General features: G+C 40.1%; 1 protein-coding gene across 1 annotated transcript in view; it reads right to left on the minus strand.

Annotated features, from left to right (window-relative positions):
- Positions 1-9: 9 nt before the first annotated feature.
- Positions 10-22,532, minus strand: part of LOC311435379 (WD repeat and coiled-coil-containing protein-like) — a 27,142-nt gene continuing 4,619 nt past the window's right edge. Inside the window, exons 3-5 of the mRNA XM_084516297.1 lie at positions 12,626-14,559; positions 4,009-4,129; positions 10-459 (exon numbers count right to left, since the gene is read on the minus strand). Of these exons, the coding sequence (XP_084372423.1) occupies positions 293-459; positions 4,009-4,129; positions 12,626-14,542 (2,205 nt within the window). The 5' untranslated portion in view covers positions 14,543-14,559 and the 3' untranslated portion in view covers positions 10-292. The remainder of the gene's footprint in view (positions 460-4,008; positions 4,130-12,625; positions 14,560-22,532) is intronic.

The following is a 22,532-nucleotide window of genomic DNA, read 5'->3' on the forward strand; positions in this document are numbered from 1 at the left end:
TACATTATTAACATATTAATATTAACATTATGCTAAACAACAGTGCTGATATGCAACAACAGTGCTGATAAACTTCAGACTAGGTCTGATCCTTCCGAAGAAACCATCAGGGTCCAGCCAACCCTAGGACTTAGCTAGTGTGTAACCATATCACAGATTTTACAGTTAAAATATATTGCAAGTAGTGAAGACAGCTTCCTAGTCGTTCAGTTTCCGACACTGCAGAACATCTCTGTATTGCTTCAGACAAAAAAAAAAAAAAAAAGGATTGTTAGTGGGTTTTGTTGAGCAATTATGTCACTCTGCTGGGAGGCTGCATTAGGCTGCCCTTTTTGTAGGAGTGCCCTCCACAGACTTCCGAACTGTCAGTTCCATCCCTTATGATTATCTCCTGTGCTGCTTTGAATATTAATGGCACGAAGCCGTCCTTGTCTGCAGTGAGCACAATCCAAGAGGAGCCTACAAAAATGAAGCAAAAAAAGGAAATGAGCGTATGGCTCTGGTTAAAAGCATACAAACACGTTTTAAGAAGCCATCCAGCACGTGAGCAGAGCACGCTTCCCTTTTGTACACCAAAACCTTGTCATGTTAACAACAGTAAGATCTGGCAGTCCATGCCAAACACACTTATGTGTAAATGCAAAGGGAAGCTAAACAAAAGGTCTTGAGAGTTTGAGGCATTTTATCCCTTATTTAGGTTATGTTGAAAAGCCAAGCATCTCTTTGCTAGCTCTGATAAACCGAAGTATCTCCATTTTCTGAAAACTCAGCCAGCCTTTCCGTGCCAACTTTTGTTCCAGTGACATCTACTTCTGCTTATCCCTTTTGCTCATCTGCTCTTCCCAAATGATGAAGAGATCATAAAAATGGAAAAAAAATGGTAAAGAAAATGATTGTGCTGTGTTGGCTCTAAAGGGAATTTGGGATTTCCATCTCCTTCACTAAACCAAGATTGTTCAGTATGTTTACAATTTCATATCGCAAATGGAACAAGTTACACCTTGGAGATGGTTTCCAGAAGATATCATGATTTTAAAAAGCTGATTTATAAAAGCTGATATAATAAAATTCATTGTCCTTTAATTATTAATCAAAACTTTACATAAGAAGAGAATGAACAGAACCTGAATAACATTTTAAATCTGTTTCCTTTTAGGAAAGAAAAAAAAAAAAGGAGGCAAGATTAAATGACAAAGACACTAAAATCATTCAGGATCACTCTCTGTATTACACAGAAGCAGAAAATAAATGTAGCCTCCTACACTTTGTTTTTTACCTTCCTTTGAAAGTCAGCTTGCAAATGAAGCTATATATAATTTTTTTTTCTTTTTTTCTTTTTTCTAGTGAATCATCTGTTTCCTGTTGGACTGGATCTTACAGCTGTTAAACAAAATAGTGAACTTTCTGTTTGTCTGTTGTTCGATTTGGCATTTTGTGGAAATTAAAAAAATAAAAGAAAATACACTGTAGCAGCTGGTAAGCATTGTGGGAGCCCCTGTGTCACACATTTTCTTAGAGCATAGGATCCTGTCATTACTGAGCAGTGCCATTGGCTGGGATCTGAGCTAAAGAAAGCCTTGTTATGTTTTATTGTTCACATTTTTAATTTGGGGAGATAAGATTGAGTTTTGAAAAGGCAGATGGAAAAAGAAGATGGAAAAAAGGAACGGAAAGCTATGCTTAATTTCTGTCAGTTGTAACAAACCACGTTACTGGACAAAGCAAATCTCCCTTATACTATTAACAGAGCACCTCTCTGGGCTGCGACGCTGTTCCAAGTTGTCATGTCACCTGTTACATCATAAGGAGCTTGTCATTCCAAACCATGAAGCTTTAATCTTCTCCTCTTAATACTGTCTTTCTAATTCTGGACAGTCTTCAGATTCTGTAAACGGTGGGCCTAGAAGTGGAAACTCTGCTGTCCAGGTTGATATTATCGGTCAAATTGATAAAGCACACTCTTTTGTCATACTCCTAAGGCTTTTTATTTCCACCCAATGAAATATTTGAAATTCTCTGTGCAGTTGGTAACGTTGCTTTGAAGCATTCACCCCAAAATCCACGGAAGGCAGAAAAGCCTTGTGCTGAATGCAATTCCCTTCTGCTATGCACAGTTATTGGCACGATGACCTGCAGAAAAGAGAGCCTTGTGTGCGCTAACACCACGGCGCTATGTGGCAGGCTATATTTAGCCCAGGTAATGGTATTACGGTCCTGGGCTTAATGCACACATGATGTGGGCAAGTTCATTGCTCGTATAACTCTTGTGATCCTAATAGCCTTGCTGTGGGTATGAATGTGGTCTGCAGTTATAAGCTTTTTTTTTTTTTTTTTTTTTTTTTTTTTCAATGCATTCAATTTTAGGTTCATAGTTAAAAAACTGTGGCTATCACCACAGTACAAGCACACTTTTCATTGTGTCCCCTTTAATTATAGAGCATTAAAGGATGGGAGTGATATTTTTAAACATCAAATTTAATATTCATGTCCTGTGGCAAAGGAAAGGTTGAGGAACATAAACCTCACCTGGTCATACCTGCAAAAAGAGCCGCATAACTACCTCTGCCTGCAACCTGACAATTTTTGCAGGATTTTAGTGAGGTTTAGAAGGATTTTTCATTCAGTCTTTCTTCTTGCAGCCAACAAAAAGGCTCAATTTCTGCAACACCAAGCAGTGTACTGTGCATGCAGGGGTCATGTTAGCATGATTCTGAGATGTTGTTTGGGTATCTCCCAGGTCTAATGCATGACATTGAAGAGCAGAGTTCTGCAAAGTGAATATTCAGCTATTCCACAGAGCAGAAAATACGTTTTCTCTGGCCCATTATTTATTGTTTTCCTACTGAATTGTAAACCTCTTTGCTCATTGTAGGTATTCATTTCCAAAATCAAGAACTGGAAGTACAAGCCAAAATTGTGTCCTCCTTGCCCTGCAAAGCTGCAGAGTGCTATTGCAGAAGCCTGCTGGGAAAGAGCTCCAGCCTCTGCAGCACGTGGAGGGCTTTGTGTTTGCTTCCACTGCACTACACAGGCAAGAGAAATTGCTGACAAAAGTACAAAACCTGCATATACTTGTTAGCTGCATATCCTGCATATCCATATTAGCTGCTGGAACAACTCCTGTAGGCCAGGGAAAAAACGAAATATCCCAGTGTGGCTGGGAGGTAGGCAGCCTCCCTGGGCTGGGGCACGTATGTAGCCATCAGTTCTAGCTTCATCAGTTAGCCTGGTATATATCAGCCTGGTACGTAACTCTCATTATTTAGAACATTTTAACATTACTACTGTCCTTTTCATTTTGATCTCACCAAAAGTTGAATTAATTTCTCATAAAACAAAGTCTTCTGATGAAGCCAGCGTGTCTCAGCCTGTCAGGGGCTAAGACAAATGCCAAGACAAAGTTATTTGTGGATCCCTCAGTGCAGAAACAAAGCAAGGAGATCATAATTGCAGCCAAGTACCATTTACCTTAAGGTCATTATATAATAAGGCTGCGATGAGAAAAGCCATCAGAAGCACTGTAGAGAAATGGATAAGAGAAAGTGGGGACCTAGGTTTCCCTGGCCACTTCTGTCTTTACAAAGCAGTGGCGTTAGAAATGTGGGATTGACAAATCAGAACATCGAGCACTGCTGTTTATTTTAGATTAAAATAATCCCAAATGCTGCATGGTACATCTATCACATTGTGAGAATGACTTTTCCTCCAACCTCCTCTTCATTGTCAGGTGTGGGGCACACTTGTGACGATGGGCAAGGCAGAATGCCAAAAGGGCTCGGAAGGAAGCATTTCTATTTCCAGATAACCCAGTGGACTGATTATTTTCTCAACCTTCCTCTGCAACGGCATCCAACATATTACTCTGGTAATAGGTAGTTCTGCAATTACTTAGCATTTAAGTGAATTTAGCTATCTGCATTTGCTACAGCATGGGGTAATTACCACAAATGCCTCATTTACACTAAAAATCTCAGTTGAAACCAGATACCAGAAATAAAAAGAACATACCATGTTTCATTTCAATAATGGGCAGATCAAACAGCTGCTGGACTAAATTCAAATGGATCTTGCCATCACAGAGGAGAACATCTTTTGTTTCTTCAGTTACTGCTCCATTTGAAAAACATTTCTTCAAACACATATATGTAAAAGAAAAGATCTTGTTAAAGGCTTAGCTGTTTTACCTGAATCCTTTTAACCATTCCCCTGTTCTCAGTCCTTTCAATTCTTTCATTATTTTGCATTTCCTTTCTCTGTCATTGCTACAGTTTAGAGATGGCACAACTGTGGAGTACAATTTGAGGCAGAGAGACCCATGGAAAGAGGCACATGCCTCTTTGGCTTTTGCTTTTTGTGCTTATGTGGCACAAACTGCATCACCCCTTCATATAAAATACATCAGGCCCCACATTCCTGTGGCCATTGGGTCTTTCTGGCTCAAGAGTCAGTTCAGTGGAAGGGAATATTTCATGCCTACAAGGAAGTTGCTTAAGTCTTGTGCTACCAAAGCAACTGCTTTGGGTTCTGCTCAGTTTGGGCTGTACGTGTGGGTGTTTCGATACTCATTGTTCTGCTATTCCTCCCCAGTAAAATGCCATTTCTGGCACAGAGGATTGCAGAGAGGCTGTGCATAGAGACAGTCTCCCTGAAAGCTGCTGTAGCAAGGTGGCTTGGGAATCATACATGTAAGGGTGTTTTTTCTATTGATAGAGAGAGAATATATGGATCTACTGCTCTGGAAGTTCTAACATTCCCTAAAAAATATGTGTTTGAATATAAACATGGCATACTCGAGGTGGCACTCGAGAAGTTTATCTGGTCTTGAGAATTGGCACCTTTGTGTTCTGCCATTCAGGTTACTACAAAGTGCAAGGACCACAAAAATATATTGTTAATATTGTCAGTGGAGTTAATTCATTCTATGTGTTATGGAGTGAGTATGGATTTGCATTTGCAATTTCCCATCTGATATCTTTTGAAAGTCAATCGTAACATGAAAACTCCCCCAGTGACCATAAAACTGTTCTGTGTTGTACATTTAGAAGGGATCCAAGTTAATGTTTTAGAACATCTTGAAAAGAAGTCGTCTGTGCTAACTCCTTTTCTTGTCCTACCCTGTCTGCATCTAACTTTATACCCTTGCATCTTCCTTTCTGATACAAAATTATGTTTGAATAAGTTCCCAACTGCATCTGCTATTTCTGTACTTGGTAATCTGACATTTGACTAAACACATCTCTTTTAATGACTGTCTTTTCATTTCTAATTGTGCTGTCTTTTGACTCTCCCAGTGAGCACGTGCTTTTTTGCTGTGCAACAACTTTTCTAAACCAAACAATCACTTCAGTTTTTCTGTACATGGTATGTATGCTCTCATGCAACAACACTGAACTCTGCAAGTCAGAGTGTCTACCAAACTCTATCTTAATTTGACCATGCAGATAAAGTATTTTTTGTTGTTGTTTTTATATTTTTATCAGCTTGTTTTTTATTTATATATTATGATTGATAGAAGGTGTAAGAACTGTAAAAATATCTTTCCATGAAAAACTTCACCCAACTTTCAAAGGTTTCCTCATCTCTTTGCCTGTTCAAAACAGCCAGAAATTTGTTGTTGTGCAATTAATGGAGAAATACCGAAAGAATCCTTAGTCAAAGAAATATCATTTTCTTAGTCATAAACCTAGAGTAGCTTCTTATTACAGCTATAGCTATATAAGAGAACTGTCATTTTTAGGTCACTTCAAATTACGAAGTACCACATTGTTTTGAACCTAAACAGACTTAAAACTCAATGGGCTGAACTGTCAGCTTGGCATTTACATTTCCAAGATGCTATTTGCCTGCTGTGTGTTGTGGATTAGTACATCTGAAAACCACTTCATTTCCCTGATCTCAGGCTGAAATACCAGAGTTTATTGAAACCTGTAACTCAGTTAATGGATTATTAAAAAAGATGAATGTCAATTGAGACAGGTTCATTGCCTTGACCCAAGCAGTTCCTTTTTTTCATGCAGATATCCTTCAACCCAAGAATAATCAGAAAGTGGTCTAGCAATGTCTCTGTTGACTTGAAACCCACTGCATGGAAATGTATATTTAGGATGACTTTGTTCTAGTGTGCTTTCTACTTAGCCTTTAAAGTTACAATTTTGACGGGTATTAGAAGTTGAAAACATTTTTGTGTGTAAAAACCTACATGGCATCTCTTTTGTAAAACCCACGGTTTTACAGTTTTTCAAGTACAGACCTCAAAGCTTAAGTTTCAGAGGTGTTTGTCTTTCATCACTTTTGAGCATTCATATTAGCTGTTCTCTCTTTGTTCTATACTTCTGTTTATAATGATAAACTTGATCACATTTACATTTTATTTTTTTTTCTGCTGAAAAATTCGGTCAGGTCCAGGATCATTCAGTTTCTATCTTCTAATTATTTAGCCTCTTTTCGTTTAATGGTGGGTTTAAGTAACGATAACGTTCCTCTTTGAGGAATATGTTCCCTCACATCACATATATTAACTGAATTAACTTAATGCTCTTTTGAGAGGTAGGTAACTCTTTTTATTCCCTTTTTATAGATCAAACCATTACACAGAGATTGACCTTGAGAGATTCACTCACCTTAGTACTTGCCATTTTCATGTGTTGAATAAAAGACCATTTTCTAGCCAAATTTTAATTTAATCCACCACTTACTAAAATATGTACCTCTGGTTTTGTTGTGTCACTGTTTATCTCCTGCTGAAGCCAGAGACTTCATATTAATTTTCATATTAAAAGCTCTTTCTGCTGGTTGTCTTATTTTAAACCAAAGTTTATTGGTGGATTAAGAACACGTTAATCACAGAATAAACAACTGTATTTTCACATACTCGAGGGGATATTTTCAGATAAAGCTTCTGCAGCCAAACACCTGTAATCTGTCAGGTCCAGCCCTCCCTCAACACAAATCCAACAGAAACAAACCATCGATTCAGGAATTGCTTTCCCTCAGCTGTGTCAGCCTGCCCCTTGACCATTTTATAGCCTACAAAGGATCTCCTGGGCTGCAGCCAGCCAGTCGTGCTGCTGCCAATTTGTCTTTCAAAACTCATGGTTTGGAGCACAAAGAAAATCATTGACCGAGGCAAAAAAGGCTCCTGGATTAGGTGCTATACACCATAAAACCAGACAATAAACAAGCGTGTCTCTTCTAACTTTTTGGATTCCCACTGAGCAGCTAGCCAATTCTGCCTCCCGATCCTTTTCACTTCTTGTCTTTTATTTCCAAATGCACTGCCTACAGCTACCTGGATGCTGAGATCGTCCTCGTGAGCTTAAATTCGACAACTGATGAAACAGTGATGTGAATCAGGACGTGCTCCAATCAACAACATTTTTACTACCCCTGGGTTAGTAACTGATTGCAGTTTGCTTGTGTTGTTCCTGCACGTGGATGTCTAGAAATGGAAACTGTCCCAGATGAGGCCCCACAGCTGTGTTGCCCCCGCCTGCATTTCTTACTGCATGCACCTCACCAATGCCTCACCAAGCCATAGCCTTGGTCTTTCCATAAACGCGTCATATTCCTAATTCATTGTCATCTTGCAGTCACTTAACACATGCAAGTGTTTGTCTTCCTCGGTTGTTTCCAGCTAATGAATATAGTTTATAGCACAAATTCCTGCATTTTATCCTAGATTTTCCACTATGCACTTCATATGAGTTCATTTCAATCCATTTTTTCTTATTCAAGATGGGAAGGTCATTAAATTACAGGTGTCATATTCTGATCCCCAACTGAAAATATTACAGACTTTATGCCATAAGCAGATTTTATTGGCATATCTCATCAGGTTATTAATGAAACTTTAAGATTGGCCTGAAGACAATCATGTGAAATCCACTAGAAAATTTCTTCAATTTTTTTTTTTTTTTAAATATATATTTAGAACTCTTTGCTGTCCTCTTTCCAGCTCATTTTTTAACCATCTTCATATTTCTTTTATTAATCCCAATCCCAGTATTAATCTTGCTGTTGAACAAATAATTTCCCCCGTGGCATGATTTCGAGTGCTGTACAAGTGTTTTAAATACTCTTCCTATCCTTTGTGTTAATAATCTCTTCTTTATAAAGGAAAGGTATCTGGTTAGTCAGCCACATCTGTGCACTGCAAGACAAATAAGGGCTGCAGTTGCCTGGATCTGTGTTTTCTTTTCTTAAACCCTTGATTTCAGCTCTTTGAGCTGTGATAATTCCAGTTCCAAACCCCGGTCCCTGTTAGTCAGCTCGCTTTTGCCTTGCCCCCACATTCATCTTGTGGGATGCCAGAAACTGGTGAATAATATAGATGTGGGGGATCTGACCAAGAAGACAAGGAAAAGAGAGCTCGGTGGCTACGGGGGAGCACTGAAGAGGAAGGAGAACTATGATTTCCGACACTCAGAGAGCTCTGTGGCACAGCCTCATGCATCATCACCACAGGTACCACCAGTGAGCTTTGGCAGCCTGTGCTGCTTCCCTCTCCACCCTTGATTTCTGCTGCTGGGATCCCGGTTTGATTTCTGGTGGATCGTGATTTTATTTCGGTGGAGCTCTCAACAGCTCAGCATCTTCACATGGCCTTATGTGGGACATTCCAGCTGCAACCCTAAGTAACCTGTCAGAGAAGAGTAAGCCTGTAAAATGTTTGAATTAGAAGAGATTTGAGGTGCTCAGGGGTGCTTAAATCCCAGCTCAGTTTGCATTTATAGCACGCAGAAGGACATGTGTGATGTGATGCTAGCATTTCTCTGCTCTTTGCTCCCTCTTAATAGCTCTGCAACTAATGTTGCAGGTGTCTGGTCATCTAAGGCATGCCCTTTGTCATCCTTGATCTTTGGGATTTTTGTTGGTTTGCTTACTCAAACCTTTACTTTGCACAGTACAAAAGCTTGGCTTCATTTTTGGCTTTACATTTGTCTCTGTGTATCTGACACCCAAATGATCTGGCCTAACAAAAGGTGTTGCATCTCCACTACAAACCCTTCTTGCCTGCTGCTGGTCACCTTCACAACACTGTCGTCAGAATTTGTTCTTAACAGATTCCTCACCCTTTGCTCAAAATGTTATCCCTGCATTAATCACCCCTGGTCTTGACTACTGCAGGTCTTTTATGGTCATCCTAAATCTCTTCCTTCTAAACTTCAGGCTGGCTGACTAGTTTCTTACTCCAGGGAGCAGTCATAACGCCTTCCTCTTCCATCATTTTCATGACTTTCTTTCTGTTGCTCGACTCGAGGCAAAATTACCCTTTGGATTTCCAGAAGGTTCGTGGTCTTATCATAGCTGATCGCTGCAGCCTGCTTTCTCCTTATCGCTTTGCTCATTTTACTGTCACCCCCCTTCTTTATCTCTACTGCATGTATTTGTATCAGCAAATTTATTGCCACGTGTTTGGATCCCTTCAATTCATCTCCCAGCTCTGTGTAAAAATTGTTGATTTTGTAGCTGACCTTGGCAATAAAGTTTCCCATAGTGAATTGTAGGAAGGTATAAAAGTACAAATTGTCTTGTATCTAATTGTTGGTGAATGCTAACAAAAGGAAGTAAGGAAATCCTGTTGACTAATTGCTGAAAAGATATTTATTTCCTGTGTAATCAGGCAATACTTTCTGTGATGTAGGTTTTTGACATAATGCTGCTTGTGAGCAAAACGCAGAAGTTTTTAAGATACTCTTCAGATTAAGATGAATTTTATTCCTCCTGGAGAGGTTCCCCTAAATGCCATTATTTCCAAATCCAGATTGCCTTTATTTCCACTCTAATTAGCTTTTGAATGAGGCTAGTTTAAATATTCTGCAGCTGTTTCTTTTCTGGGGGAAATGGATGATAAAAGCATCTTTTTGCAAGATGAAACAGAAACAGATCTGTGGCAGATCTTCATCTCTCTCTTTTTTTCCCCCTTGTTAAATAATATCTCCTTATTGTGTCTGTCTGTCTGCCCTCCCACACTAGCCTGAATCACAAGTCTGTGTGTGATGAAAGAGCAATAATATTTGCTTTTCAGGGTTGAATGATCAAATCACCTCTGGTGGCTGGCTGCTATTACACAAGTGATAGTGCAGTGACATTTCCGAAGTGTGAGTGATCGTGTTTTTCTTTTATGGCTGTGGGCTACGCAGAATATAAATTCCAGTAGTGCCGCATGGACATGACTTCAGAGAAGTTGTGGGCAGGCCAGCACTAACAGAATAAAGGTTTTGAAGGCTATTCAGTAAGAAGATATTCTGAATAATTAAGCAATACGCATTCTGGTTTATATTACAGTTTTCTAAGCAGATCTGGAATCTTTATGTACGTCAGTAACGCTGCTGCACAGCAGTGTTCGTCATTGCCTGTTAATCATTGCTATATTTTTATCTATTATGCTTTAAACTTTTATGTTTTTAATGTATATGGCTGTGTAGTACTGCTCATTCTACTTTACGGTAAAATTTCTCAATCAAGATTGAGCCTCTGCTGTGCTGGGGGTTGCACAAACACCTGACCCAAGAAGTTGCCAGATAATGGCCATATTATTGACCGGACTGCAGCTCCTAAAATTTAGAGTCTTTTCCACAGGCTGATATTTATTTCATATGGCAATAAAGCTATTTCCTGACTTTCTGCACCGTGAACACAGAGCCTGGCTGGAACTCATAGCCCAGCTGGTCCCTGAGCTCGCAGGGTGCTCCTCAGCTCCTGCAGAAAGAGCAAGGTTCAGATGTCTGAATCCAAATTAATTAAAAGAACTTATCTTCTGAGAAAATTATCAGCTGCCTATGAAGCAAATATTTCCCCGTCTGTCTGGAGGCCTTTTTGCCATCAGTCTATTTTTCATTATTTTTTGGCATCATTATGTGATGCTGCTGGATTTCAGACGAGGGGCTGAACTACTCAGGGCATTAGATGTGAGACTTACCCAGAAGATCTATGTGTTGGGAAGACATCAAGTGGCATTTTCTGAGTCATTATAGTGTAGTACTAGAGGGGCTTTCTGCTGACTCAATGTGAAATTAACCTGTTTAGATAAATAAGAGACTTCCTTTTTAAATCTAGTTACTTTGGCAATAATTTAGGCACACTAGTTTTATTGCTTATTATTATTTATTTATTCCCAAATAGGAAATCAGGAAAATTAATTCTTACTGCTTGTGTAAGCCAACACATGCACGTTGACTTCAGATCTTAGATTAATGTTAGGTGTCACAATCAGAACTTCTCTTTGGAAAGGTTAATCCAATCAAATCCAAGAAAAAGGGGCTACTTGTTAAATAAAGAAGTTGATTTATATTAAGAAATGAGAATTAATTCGAACATGCCGGGGAACAGAAGATCTTGATTCTTGCTAAATAAAATCCTAAATTATTTAAAATAGACTTTTTTTTTTTTTTTAACCAGAATTTGTATAATATATCCAAGTTAAATTATTGACTAATTCAGATCAAAAGCTTTGCTTTTATCCAGTGTACTTAGCATACCATCATCTGCTAAAATGCCAATGCCAAGTAAATAATTGCTAACAATTAATGAATATGTTTAAATCAGTCACGATTCCCTTAATGAGTGTTCAAGGAAGGGTGCTTAGACGTCTATACGGATCCCTATCAAATAAAAGGAGGTTGTTATTGTACAACCGTGAGTCAAATTTGTCTAAGAAATACATACTGCAGCAGCAGCGTTATGAAATTAATGTATTACTTGAGTTGACTCTGCTTATCTTGCAACAGAGAATGCATTTGCAAGTGGCATCAATATCCCGAAAGGAACCCTGGTTCTAGCAGCGATGCCAATAGAATCAGGATGAGCAAACTATTATCAATATAATATCGGTATTACTGGTAATGATACTAAGAATAAACACAAGAAATAATTGCACAGCCTTTGTTCCTTAGTTGAAATTCTTATTGAAGCCAGCAGGAATTTTGTTAAAATAAGGGTGGGATAGGAACATGGGGATTTGATATTCATCTATTTATTTAATGAAATGATAATTGCATACTGGCAGATAATTTTTCTGAAAAATTTGTAGTGATAACACTTTTTGCAAATTGATTGTGTCCAGTTGTGTAAAGATTAAAAGTGAGATATTGAAGTAGAAATAAGTCAGCTTTGTATCATTCCCACCTGAATTTTCCCCAAGTTGATATTCAGTACTTTGTTTCAGCCTTCATGAGAGTCTAGCTACCTTCAAACTTTGGATTTGAGCTCAGGTTTGAATTTAATAGGTTTCTGGTGGGGATGCCTACAGATGGCTACTCACAGGCTCCTCTCTACACTAAACTAACACATAAACCTTTTTGTACACCTAGCCACGTGTCTTTGTGCTCTTATTTGGTAGAGGCACACAAAGTCAGCTACTATCCATGACAGTTTTGCTTAGAAGTTTTGCAAAGAAAATACACAGATCTCCCGCATGATGTATCCTCTAATCCACATTAGCCTTAGTTATTGTTTCAGTGACAAAATACCATTTTAAATTAAGCTCGATGCCAACCTCAGGTTGCATTTCTCATGGGTTGGTAAGAATTAAACTGCATCCTCTTGGTCTAAAGCTATATAAATAAAATATTGTTTTAAAGTTCAGTGGCTTATCACAATATTTGTAAATTGATGAAAAAATTACCTGATAAGTGATACGAACAACCGGCGGTTCCTGTGAACACGGGTAGGCTAAAGATACCCTTCTCCCATTTTTAGCGAGGTCTGTTATTTCAGAAAGACTCAGTTGTAACTCGTTAAAGCTGCCGCAAAGTCTCTCTAAATTTCTGGATATGTGACTCATTCCTCTTTCACTTGGCAAATTGTTATTTTTAGAGCTCGATGTTTCTTGGATCACGCTGAACTGCACTTTAGGGGAAGCTGGTCTACTGGAAGGCCTGGCACGTGTTCCAAAACCAAGAAGAGCCATTGAGCGATTGGTAGGTTCAGCATCCAAATTTTCCAAGGCAACGGAGGCGTCACCTGGGAGCTTTTTCTCATCCAGGTCACTAACGCTTGAGGAAGAGCTCTGCTCATAACTGGGGCTCTTCACTTCTTCAAGGAGTCTTCTCCTGCCACTAGGAGACTGAATAACTGTGCTTCTCGGTATCAACAGCTCCCTGCTTGGACCTTGGTCTTCTGTGGCAAGATTTTCAAAGAACTTTCTTTTTCCAGGTATGTTCACAGAGGATACAAAGCTGTAAAGCATGTGCTGCTTAGTGTCTGGCAGAGCTGAAGAATCCTCTTCCAGCATCAGTTCTTTGGCCATCAGGCGCATCACGTACCTGTCTGAACTTGATGAGGGAATGAAGTTAGGCTCGGGGAACTTTTGCTTCCCGATGAGGATCAACAGGAGCTTATCGGTCAAAAAGCACAGGCCCTTTGGTCTTTCATTTTTTTCCAGCTGGATTTGTTGAATATGGGGCATGCAGGAAGAGGTCACTGAATACACCAAAACAATGTTAGAAGTGTTAGAGGCTACTGCCACAATCTGAGCTCGAAGGTCAAAAGCCATAATGTCAGGAACCAGAATACCTGGGATGGTGACTTTTCTGGTGGTGGTTACCTTCCTCTCAAAAGTCACCAAGATCAGGTAGGAAGAATCTTGACCATTTATTGTTGCAGAGTCTTTGCGTTTCAGGGTAATGAGAGGACCGGGATCAGACCGCCGGTGGTTTGCAAGGATGTGGGTTAAGTCCATAGGTCCCGATGAAGAAGAAGCTATTGAATCGACAGTGCCTGACCTGTCTGAATCTGTGGACCTTCGTCGCAGGTCCATGGAGTATTCCTCATCACCAAACACCATGGACTGTGAGACTAAAGAGCCAGTTTCAGTTGCAGATGGCGTATCAAACGTAATGCCCGCGTTCAAGCCGCAGATGTTATCCAAAGGAAGCTCGGTAGCTACAGCAATTTGGAAATCCAGCGTGGCTTCCATAGCGCAGATATAACCTCCCACATCGAAGACTGGACAAAAGGAGCAGACGTTTAGAGTTTTCTGAGCATCATCCCAAATATAGGAATGCAGGGCACTGCCTATAGCGACTACCAAACGACTGCCATCCTTCGTCCAGCAAGCACAGTGAATAAGCCCACTGCTTTTGATGTCTGCCTTAACTCTACTATTGTCCGTACGAACGGCGTGCAAGACTGAAGCGTCTCTCTTCGTAAGCACAGCCAAGACCTCCTGTTTCGGGTGCCACACGCAGCCCTGGGAAAGCAGTGGAAACGGCTCCCCAATTTCACAGGTCTGAGAAACCAAGGGTTTGTTCTTCTCGGCGGCGCTGCAGCCCAGCTGCCAAATGCTGACGTGCTTTTTGTGCTGAACAGCGAGCAGAGCTGGCATCTCTGCAGAGCAACACGGGCCCCAGTAAAGCCCATGCACGTGTTCAAACTGACCGACAACGCTCGAGTCTCCAAACTTCAGCTCTCCGCTCTGGTAGTACAAGGCAGTCAGCACCACTTGCTTCCCATCCGTCCAGGCGATTCCATGCACAGGGTGGATGGCTTGATATAAAGCATTGAGACCAGTTCGCAGCAGCTTTGCCTTTCCCAGCTCCATCCTTTGAGGTTTTCTCCCTACTGGTGATTGTTCCAAAGTAGAAAATCCATGGAATTCATTTGCAGACCATGATGAGGAAAGGAAAAAAAAATAAATCTTTTATTTCCTTCCCTTCCTTTGCAGAATCAAACTGTGTTTTGTTTTGTTTTGTTTTCTGTTAATTGTCCACAAGCCTATACTGTGAATGCCTTCCCACTAAGCCTGCAGCTGCTCTTCTAAGTATAAACCCATGTCAAAGCTGCTTTTGCTATGTCTTTTCCTGGGAGGAGTTATCATCTTCGTGTGATGGCTAACAAGGTTTAACCAATTACTGGACGTTTTCGTAGAAGTCTATTTTTAACTCTTCACTGCTGGGCGTGTGTTTTAAAATAGCATTTAATACCTTGACCTTCAGTGAATGAAGGTCTTTGGTGAAGGCTGGAGAGAGATCGTATGCCGTTAAACCTAAGTATTAAGCTACAGCCTGAAATAATGACCTAACACTTCTTTCAACCAGCCTTTGAAGGGTAAAGGAAGATTTAAATATATCCGAGAACTGCACAAGGCAGACTGCAATCTCTGATGGACAGCGCCTTTCAGGGATACATGGCCCCAAGTGGCTGTGAAAGGAAAGGAGAAAAAAGAAATCCTGTTCTGTTTTGTTAGTAATTCCAGGAAGATGAAGGAAGGTGAAATTAAATATATATACATGTATATATATATTCTAGAAGCAAGGACAGCTGACTAGTGTTCATTTTACGGGGTTGGATTTCCTAACTGCAGCCATGTATTGATTTCTTTCTTGGTCTTCCCAGCCACCTATATGTGAGGATTCTTCCCTCAACACGCAGCCAAAATGTATTGCTGAAAATAAATGTTCAGGGTGAGATCCCATACTCGGAGATAAGCGACCATTGCTATTAGAAATGCCCTAGGATGCCAGGGACAGCCAAGGGGGGCTGGCAGGTAGGGCACAGGGCTTGCGGAAGGTTAGTGCCACCCCGGGTGGCAGTAGGCAGCACACAGACTATCCCTAAATAGCCCCGAGACCATCAAAAATGGTGTTAGAGGCTTACGGGCAACTGGGTCCCATCCTCAGCATCTTTATGTGGTTCTGGGTTTGCTGCCAGCTCCTTTCTGCTTTGATGCAACTTGTGTCTCTTGTGATTTTCATGACAAAATGATGTGAATAAATTACACCTAGGCAAAGCAGGTTGTAAAGTGATCAGTGTGATAGCTACAGTTAAAGGTTTAAGACAACTGTAGATATTCTGCACCTTTGGCTGATTTACAATTTATCTATTTTTATATTCCACCTGGCAAAAGGTGACCTCTTCTTGGATCACCGCTGCAAGAATTTTCTTAATGTCCTTTTCCCAGGTGTATTTAGTGGGGATGGTGAGTACCACTAAAGAGCTCCCAAATTTATGTAGAGTAATCATGCTGTAGTCTCATTCACAGCTACTTGCTTTTCGTAGCTTATTTCATGAAGACTGCATTCAGAATCGAAATATTTTATCCTCATCAAGGACAAACCAGCAGTGGTGACTGGATAGGTAAAAATCAAAATTAAAGAAATAGGTAAAAAAGCTAAATATGGAGGTTAGAAGATCCATTTTTTTTTTTATGTAAGTCTCCTAAATTATTGGTCTCTGTCTGTGCTTGCAGTGAGAACATATTTTTAATGCTTTTACCTTACTGATTGCTGACACCGATGCCCAGACAGTCCCTAAGAAGCCACACTGCCAGTCTCACTAGGAACTCTGACCAGGCACTTTCTTAAAGTGGCTGCAGGATTATTCTTTCATATATATTGGTAGCTTTTTTACCCATAGTAGTTATAAGAAACAGATTACGTTAAAAAACAATCCCAGCAGCTCCACAAAATTGCAGAGTCTGTATAAGATATTTTTGTTTTGCTTTAAAATAAGGCCACTTAGCTGCTTTGCTGTCTTCTGGAAGTATTTTACTGATAAAGCTTTTTTTTTTTTTTTTAGGACAGACACCTCATCTACATTCCGAATGGTGCTTAAAATATCATTAAAAACCAAACAGCAACAACAAAACACAACAACAACACTGTGTTGCAGCTGGATTCTAGTAACCTAGAATGTGGATTTGATACAGACACTTCTGCTTCAGTATGACTGAAATGCTCAGAAAATGTTTCACTAAGGAGGATGTGTGTTTTGCCAGCTAAGCAGACATCTTGAGATCACGGACTACTCACATGGAAGATTGTCTTTTCCTTTTCCTTTTCCTTTTCCTTTTCCTTTTCCTTTTCCTTTTCCTTTTCCTTTTTCTTCTTCCTTTTCTTCTTCTTTTTCTTTTTCTTCTTCCTTTTCTTCTTCCTTTTCTTTCTTTTCTGGGGGTCCTGGTAGACACCAAGCTGGACGTGATCCAGCAGTGTGCCCTTGCTGCAAAGAACACAAATGCAGTTCTTGGCTGCATGAGGCAAAGTATTGCCAGCAGGTCGTGGGAGGTGATCCTTCCCCTCCACCCAGCACTGGTGAGGCCACACCTGGAGGAGGGGGTCCAGCTTTGGACCCACTCCTCAGTTCACCAAGATATCTCCTGTTTCCTATCACATAACATCTCTATGTCCTATGGTATAATTGTTCTAGAAAGTTTGAAGCAAATCAGTAAAAAGCCTTAGCAGCTATGGAGTTACAGTGTTTGCTCAAAGCAAAGGAGAATCCGAGATCCCTGACTACAAAGAATCTTTTTAATACAGCTTCGGTGAATTCAAGGTGAGGCCCACCAAGGAGACAGAGAACCTCTGAAGAGTTTGCTGTGCCCTTTTCTTGATTCTCTAAGAGTCTGTGTTCCTTGAAATCTGCAGAGCTTGGACACCCTGCAAGGTTTATTCTGTAGCAATTGAGTTTGAACCTCAGGCTCCATTGAGGCAACATTTTAGGATCTCAAGGAAAATCTCCTGCCATGGTTCATTTAGCGGGTTTTTGAGTGGGAGGGAATAAAGTGGGCCAGAAACTTGTGTGTGAACAGAATCGCCTCCCTGAACACCATACATGAGGAAAGTAAATTGAGAAAGATCACAGTTCACAGTTTATCTTTAAAAAATTTTCCAAGTAATGGAAGACTTGTGAAATACACAAATGAAAAAAACTAGAGCTATGTTGTGATTACAGAATTTAAATAATATCTGGATCAAATCAAGTTCCAGGCACAGACAAAGTGCAAATGAAAGACAATGAGGGTTTTTTTTGGCACAATCTCATTTCTGAAAAAGATTATCCAATTTGGGGCCAGGGGGTTTCTTTTCACTCACTTAGTATAATTTTCTGGAAACTGGTAAAACATTTCAGTGATATTTCTGTGTCACCTTGGCATGCAGAAACCTATATAATGCCTAAAATAAAGTCTGGTAATTGAAAGCTGTCCTGGCAATGCTATAGTTTTTCTTTGACACCTGGAGTAATCTGCTAGTAATCTGAGACAGTCCAGTGAGCGACCACAGTCTTTACAGGGACACTGAGCTAGATTCTGATCCTATTAGCACCGCTGTGGCTCCGATTAACATTGGTATAACTAAGATCAGAATGTCACCCACGGTTTAAATCAAATATTTCGGCTGGTGGCACCTTTGCTGGCCCTGTCCTGCAGAGTGATCCCAGCCAGCCAGTCTGTGTCTCTTCAGAGGAGGTGGTTGTTGGAAGCACCAAACGAAGTCCAGAACTGAACACCATCCTCTGCTGGTATGTTAATAGCTAACACGTAGTTATGTTGATAGAACATAACTATTTAATAGTGCCAGTAAGTTCCCATCATTCTCAATGAACCTTGAAAACCCAAATCCAGCCCTGACAGCAGCAGAGGTTGAGCTACCCTTTTTTATAATACTCTTTTTATATTGCTGTTTTCTCCCATTGCTGTACCTACTATTCACCTGTCTGGGGAAATGGTGAATATTTTTGTGTTCAATATGAATCAGGGATAATGAGATCCAGGCTCTTAAATATATTTACTTGCCTATTTCCTGTCTAGTGGGAGATAGGTATCGCAGTATCTCTGTGGATCTGAGTTGAGTGCCTTGCTGGAAAAGCTGAGATTCAGACTTCATTTTCTCCTTTATTCATGGTAAAATAACTCCTTCTGGGCTAAATCTTGCTTCAAGTTAATTAAATTGATGTTAATATTCCTGGTGACTTCAAAGGAAGACAGATTCAGCTCCATATGTAATGAAAACATAACAGTAATAATTTTTCTAATACTAATTTAACTCAGATTTATAAAATGTCTAATGCTTTGTGATATTTCTACTTCAAAAACATTTCTATTTAAAGCTCCCCGCCATGATTTCACCAATTTAAGTTGATGTATCGTTTAGCTCGAATACTTTCAAGAAGCTTGAGTAATGTATTTATTTCTCCACATTGACGTCTCTTTTCCTTGAGATCTGATTTTAAAAAATAGTTATCTGTCACAGGCTGACTGGAACAGAATGTGAAAATGATGCACAGTTAATAAAGATACAAAATACGTAATCTGTCAGAGCAGATCTACTGATCACGCTATGTAAATCAGCATCCTCCTGACAGCGGTATGTCTGCGAGCTGTTGCTGCTCTCGGAAGGGGATTCAACCCGCTCTTCTGCTGGTGAGCTCTGGTAGGTATGTGCCAGGTGAAGACCTAATGAAACGTATTGTTTAAATAAATACGTTCAAGGAAACTGTTAAGAAGCTTGGTTAATTAAAAATAAATAAATAAATAATGTAAGTTATTATGTAAAGGTAAAGCCCCAGGCTTTTCTACGCAGGCTGTATTCTAACTAGAAGAATAAACTAAGAAGAGTTCAGGCAGGGAAGTCACGGCTTCTCTCTGTGTCTCTTTTTTTCCATATTTCAGTGTCACAGTCTCACAGGAGTCTTGTCGACAGCTCTTTTGGTCTTCATGGCTCTTGCAACTCCTTCTCTTGTGTAGTATAAAGTCAAATCTTGTTCAGTTCTAACACAGCAGTCCAGCAATATGGGGATAGCAGAGTTGGTGAAGGATTTATTAATCTCCCAAGCTTTCTCTTTTGTGAGACTTGGAGTTCACTGCAGTGGGGGAAGAGAACCAGACTTTTGTGGAAGGTCACCTTACTCTTGTTCCCAGCAAGACCATTGGGCTCAACCTTTTTCTGGTTAAAGCAAGACAGGAGAGGACTAAGGAAGGCAAGCACGCAGAGGGTAGCTATGCAAACATGATCACAGAGAATGAGATTCATCCCACTTTTAATTGTATGGATGGGATTCATCTTCCAAATGAACATGCCTCAGTTGAGGAACACACAGTTGGCTGCCTACATGAAGGCAGCACCCAAGCTCCCAGGGGGCAGCCGAGCTGAGCCTCAGCTCTGTAACACACCCCTAGGCATACACGCCACGGTTGTCTACATCTCACCCTGCTTACTGATTCTCTCCAAAGCCAGCAGTGAGAAACAGCCACTTTCAAGGCATGATTCATCCCATCTCGAAGCACCTAAAATAGAACAATAAATCTTGCGTTATGAGTCTAGCTGATGTACCCAGCTAGGCCGTGGTTATGGGCAGATGAATGCCAAGGAGTGGCTGCGTAGGCATCACACGCGTGCCTGTTACAGCTAGCACGTTGATCAGTGATCAGCCCACGGACAGCTCGTTCTTCAGCTACCCACACCCTGCCCAGCACTGAACGCCCTGTCTCAATCCAGTTTTGTGGCTTAATACCCCCTGTCTGTATATGCCAGTCTCCACGCTGTTCTTAAAAAGGAGGATTTGCTGAGCTTAAGCTGTGTTTGTCTGGAAGAGAATCTTAAGGAAAGTGATAGAAACTCCAGTACTTACGTTATTAAAATTAGACTAGGCAGAAGAGTAGGAAATGTTCTTTAGGAACTGTTCCTGTCTTGGCGAAGAGAGGAAATGAATGATCTAATAGGTCTTTCCATCTGTAAGTCAGCATTCGGCTTCCAAATTGCCAGCCTTTTTCTTTCACAGGCATTACATTTGTTTGCTTTTAAAGAAAACTCGTATAGTATCTTCTATTTTCACACAATGAAGTAAATTTGGAGCCATATTTTTATCACCTGCACCAAATGCATCAAACAACTTGGAAACTTCTTGCATGGCTACATGCTCTTTGCTGTAGTGTGCACATTCAGTTATATCACTCTCACTGGAAAGCCCATAACTTGAACAAGAACAAAGGATAATATTTTTGCAGATACGTATTTATCCCAGCTTGATAATTTGTAAAGGTCATTTAGACTCTGTCGGCACTGAGAAAATAATTTATTATTGTAATGGGATTCGGGTCGGTATGACCCTGATACAACCCTGTATCGAAACTGGTTGGTTGACATTATAAAGAGTCAAACTCTTAGCAGCATCTGTTTTGGAAAGAGCACTAGAAAGCAAATTTCATAAAGTATATCAAAATTGGTTGCTTCTGAGTCAAGTGGATTCTAGTATCTATTCAAGCAGTTAAACCATGGTTGAGAATATTGATTGAGGAGGATGGTCAGGTCTCTCTCTGCAGCTAATTTTGCTTCAAGTATGGGGGGTGTATGATGGCAATGTGTCTGATGGCCACGTTACACAAATATCTTCACTGTTGCTTTCACTGGTAGAGCTGTTCTGCTTCAGGGATGATGAAGAGACAATTTCAGAAGTATCTGAAGAGAGATGTCTCACAGATCTTTTTGGAAATCCTTGCAACAGATCATCTTTGGCTTGGTCTTCCCTAGAAATGTTCATGCTAGTTAGATTTAAGAGGACTTCCTACTCCCTACTTCTTCCCCCCGATATAGACAAATACCTTGGTGAATGTTTTCTAATACAAACCTAATAATTAAAATTAGTGCTAACATCCTGCTGCTATCCACCTATTTTTTTTAAATAGTTCACCTTTAAACTTTCAGTGCAGACTGGAACAGAACTATCTTGAGCTAGCTGAAGTGTTAGGTAGAATTGTATTGAGGGTCCTGTGGTGTCCAAATTTTTACAGAAAGGCCGCGGTGGTTCTGTTCTGGCTCAGATATAGCCTTAATTTAGAAGCAAAAGAATAAAATACTCTCCTACTTCACCAGTAGGATGGGTTAGAAATTTTTGCACTCGAGGGTCATTTTAAGCTTAAATGTCTGTTTCCCAGGATTCAGCCACCTTGACTCCGTAGGTGCAAGACCCAGAAAGGCTGACTCAGCCTTTCCTTTCTGTAAGAGTGCCAAAGGCCAAATGCTGGGTCAGCCCTGATGGGGAGTTGAATGCCAGAAAGATTAGTGTTTGTGTTTGTGCTAGAGATGAAACTGAAAAGCCCGAGATTTTTAGTGCCTATTGTAGATCTGTTGGCGCTTACCTAGAGTTAAATCTGTCCCTGGAGTATCACACGAAACCAAATTAAAACAAAACAAAAGTTTTACCAAAGTTTTACTGTCCTGCTCATAGCTGTTCTGCGAGGTCTACAACCTACCTCTCTGCCTGAAGATCTTTTATTTGTAACTTCAAATCATTTTAGTCCAGAGCTTCTAGGAACTCATTACACGGCATTACCATTCCACATGCAGATTGAAGGAAAACAAATATAGCCTTAATTTTCTGAATCCATTACCCAGCTCCCTTGATTCATTTATCTGGAGGATTGAGAACGCCAGTTAATTTCTTTTCCATAGTTACATTTTCCAAAATCATCGAAAGACTAATCAGAAGCTTGTAGCTAATATTTGCGGTTTGTTTGGTTTTCTCCTGTTGTTTGAACTGCTTCCAGTATGTCTAGCCAGTGACATTTCTTCACAATGCAGAATAAATACCAAAACTATGGAGGAAAGAGTTTTGCTGGAGAGAGCAGCAAGTGTATTGCATTGTAAATACAAAGTTTCTCAGCGTGATCCCTCTGTCACTTCCATGGCAAGGAAATGGCAGAGCTGGAATAATTAGTTTACTGTTTATAGATGTGATTCCAGTTCTGTTTTGTTCAGTTTGAAAGACAGACTTGCTTACATTTCTTTTTATCCATTTTTTTGTTGTTGTTGTTGTTG

This window comes from Aythya ferina (genome assembly GCF_964211825.1).
Source record: "Aythya ferina genome assembly, chromosome: 3".
NCBI lineage: Eukaryota > Metazoa > Chordata > Aves > Anseriformes > Anatidae > Aythya > Aythya ferina.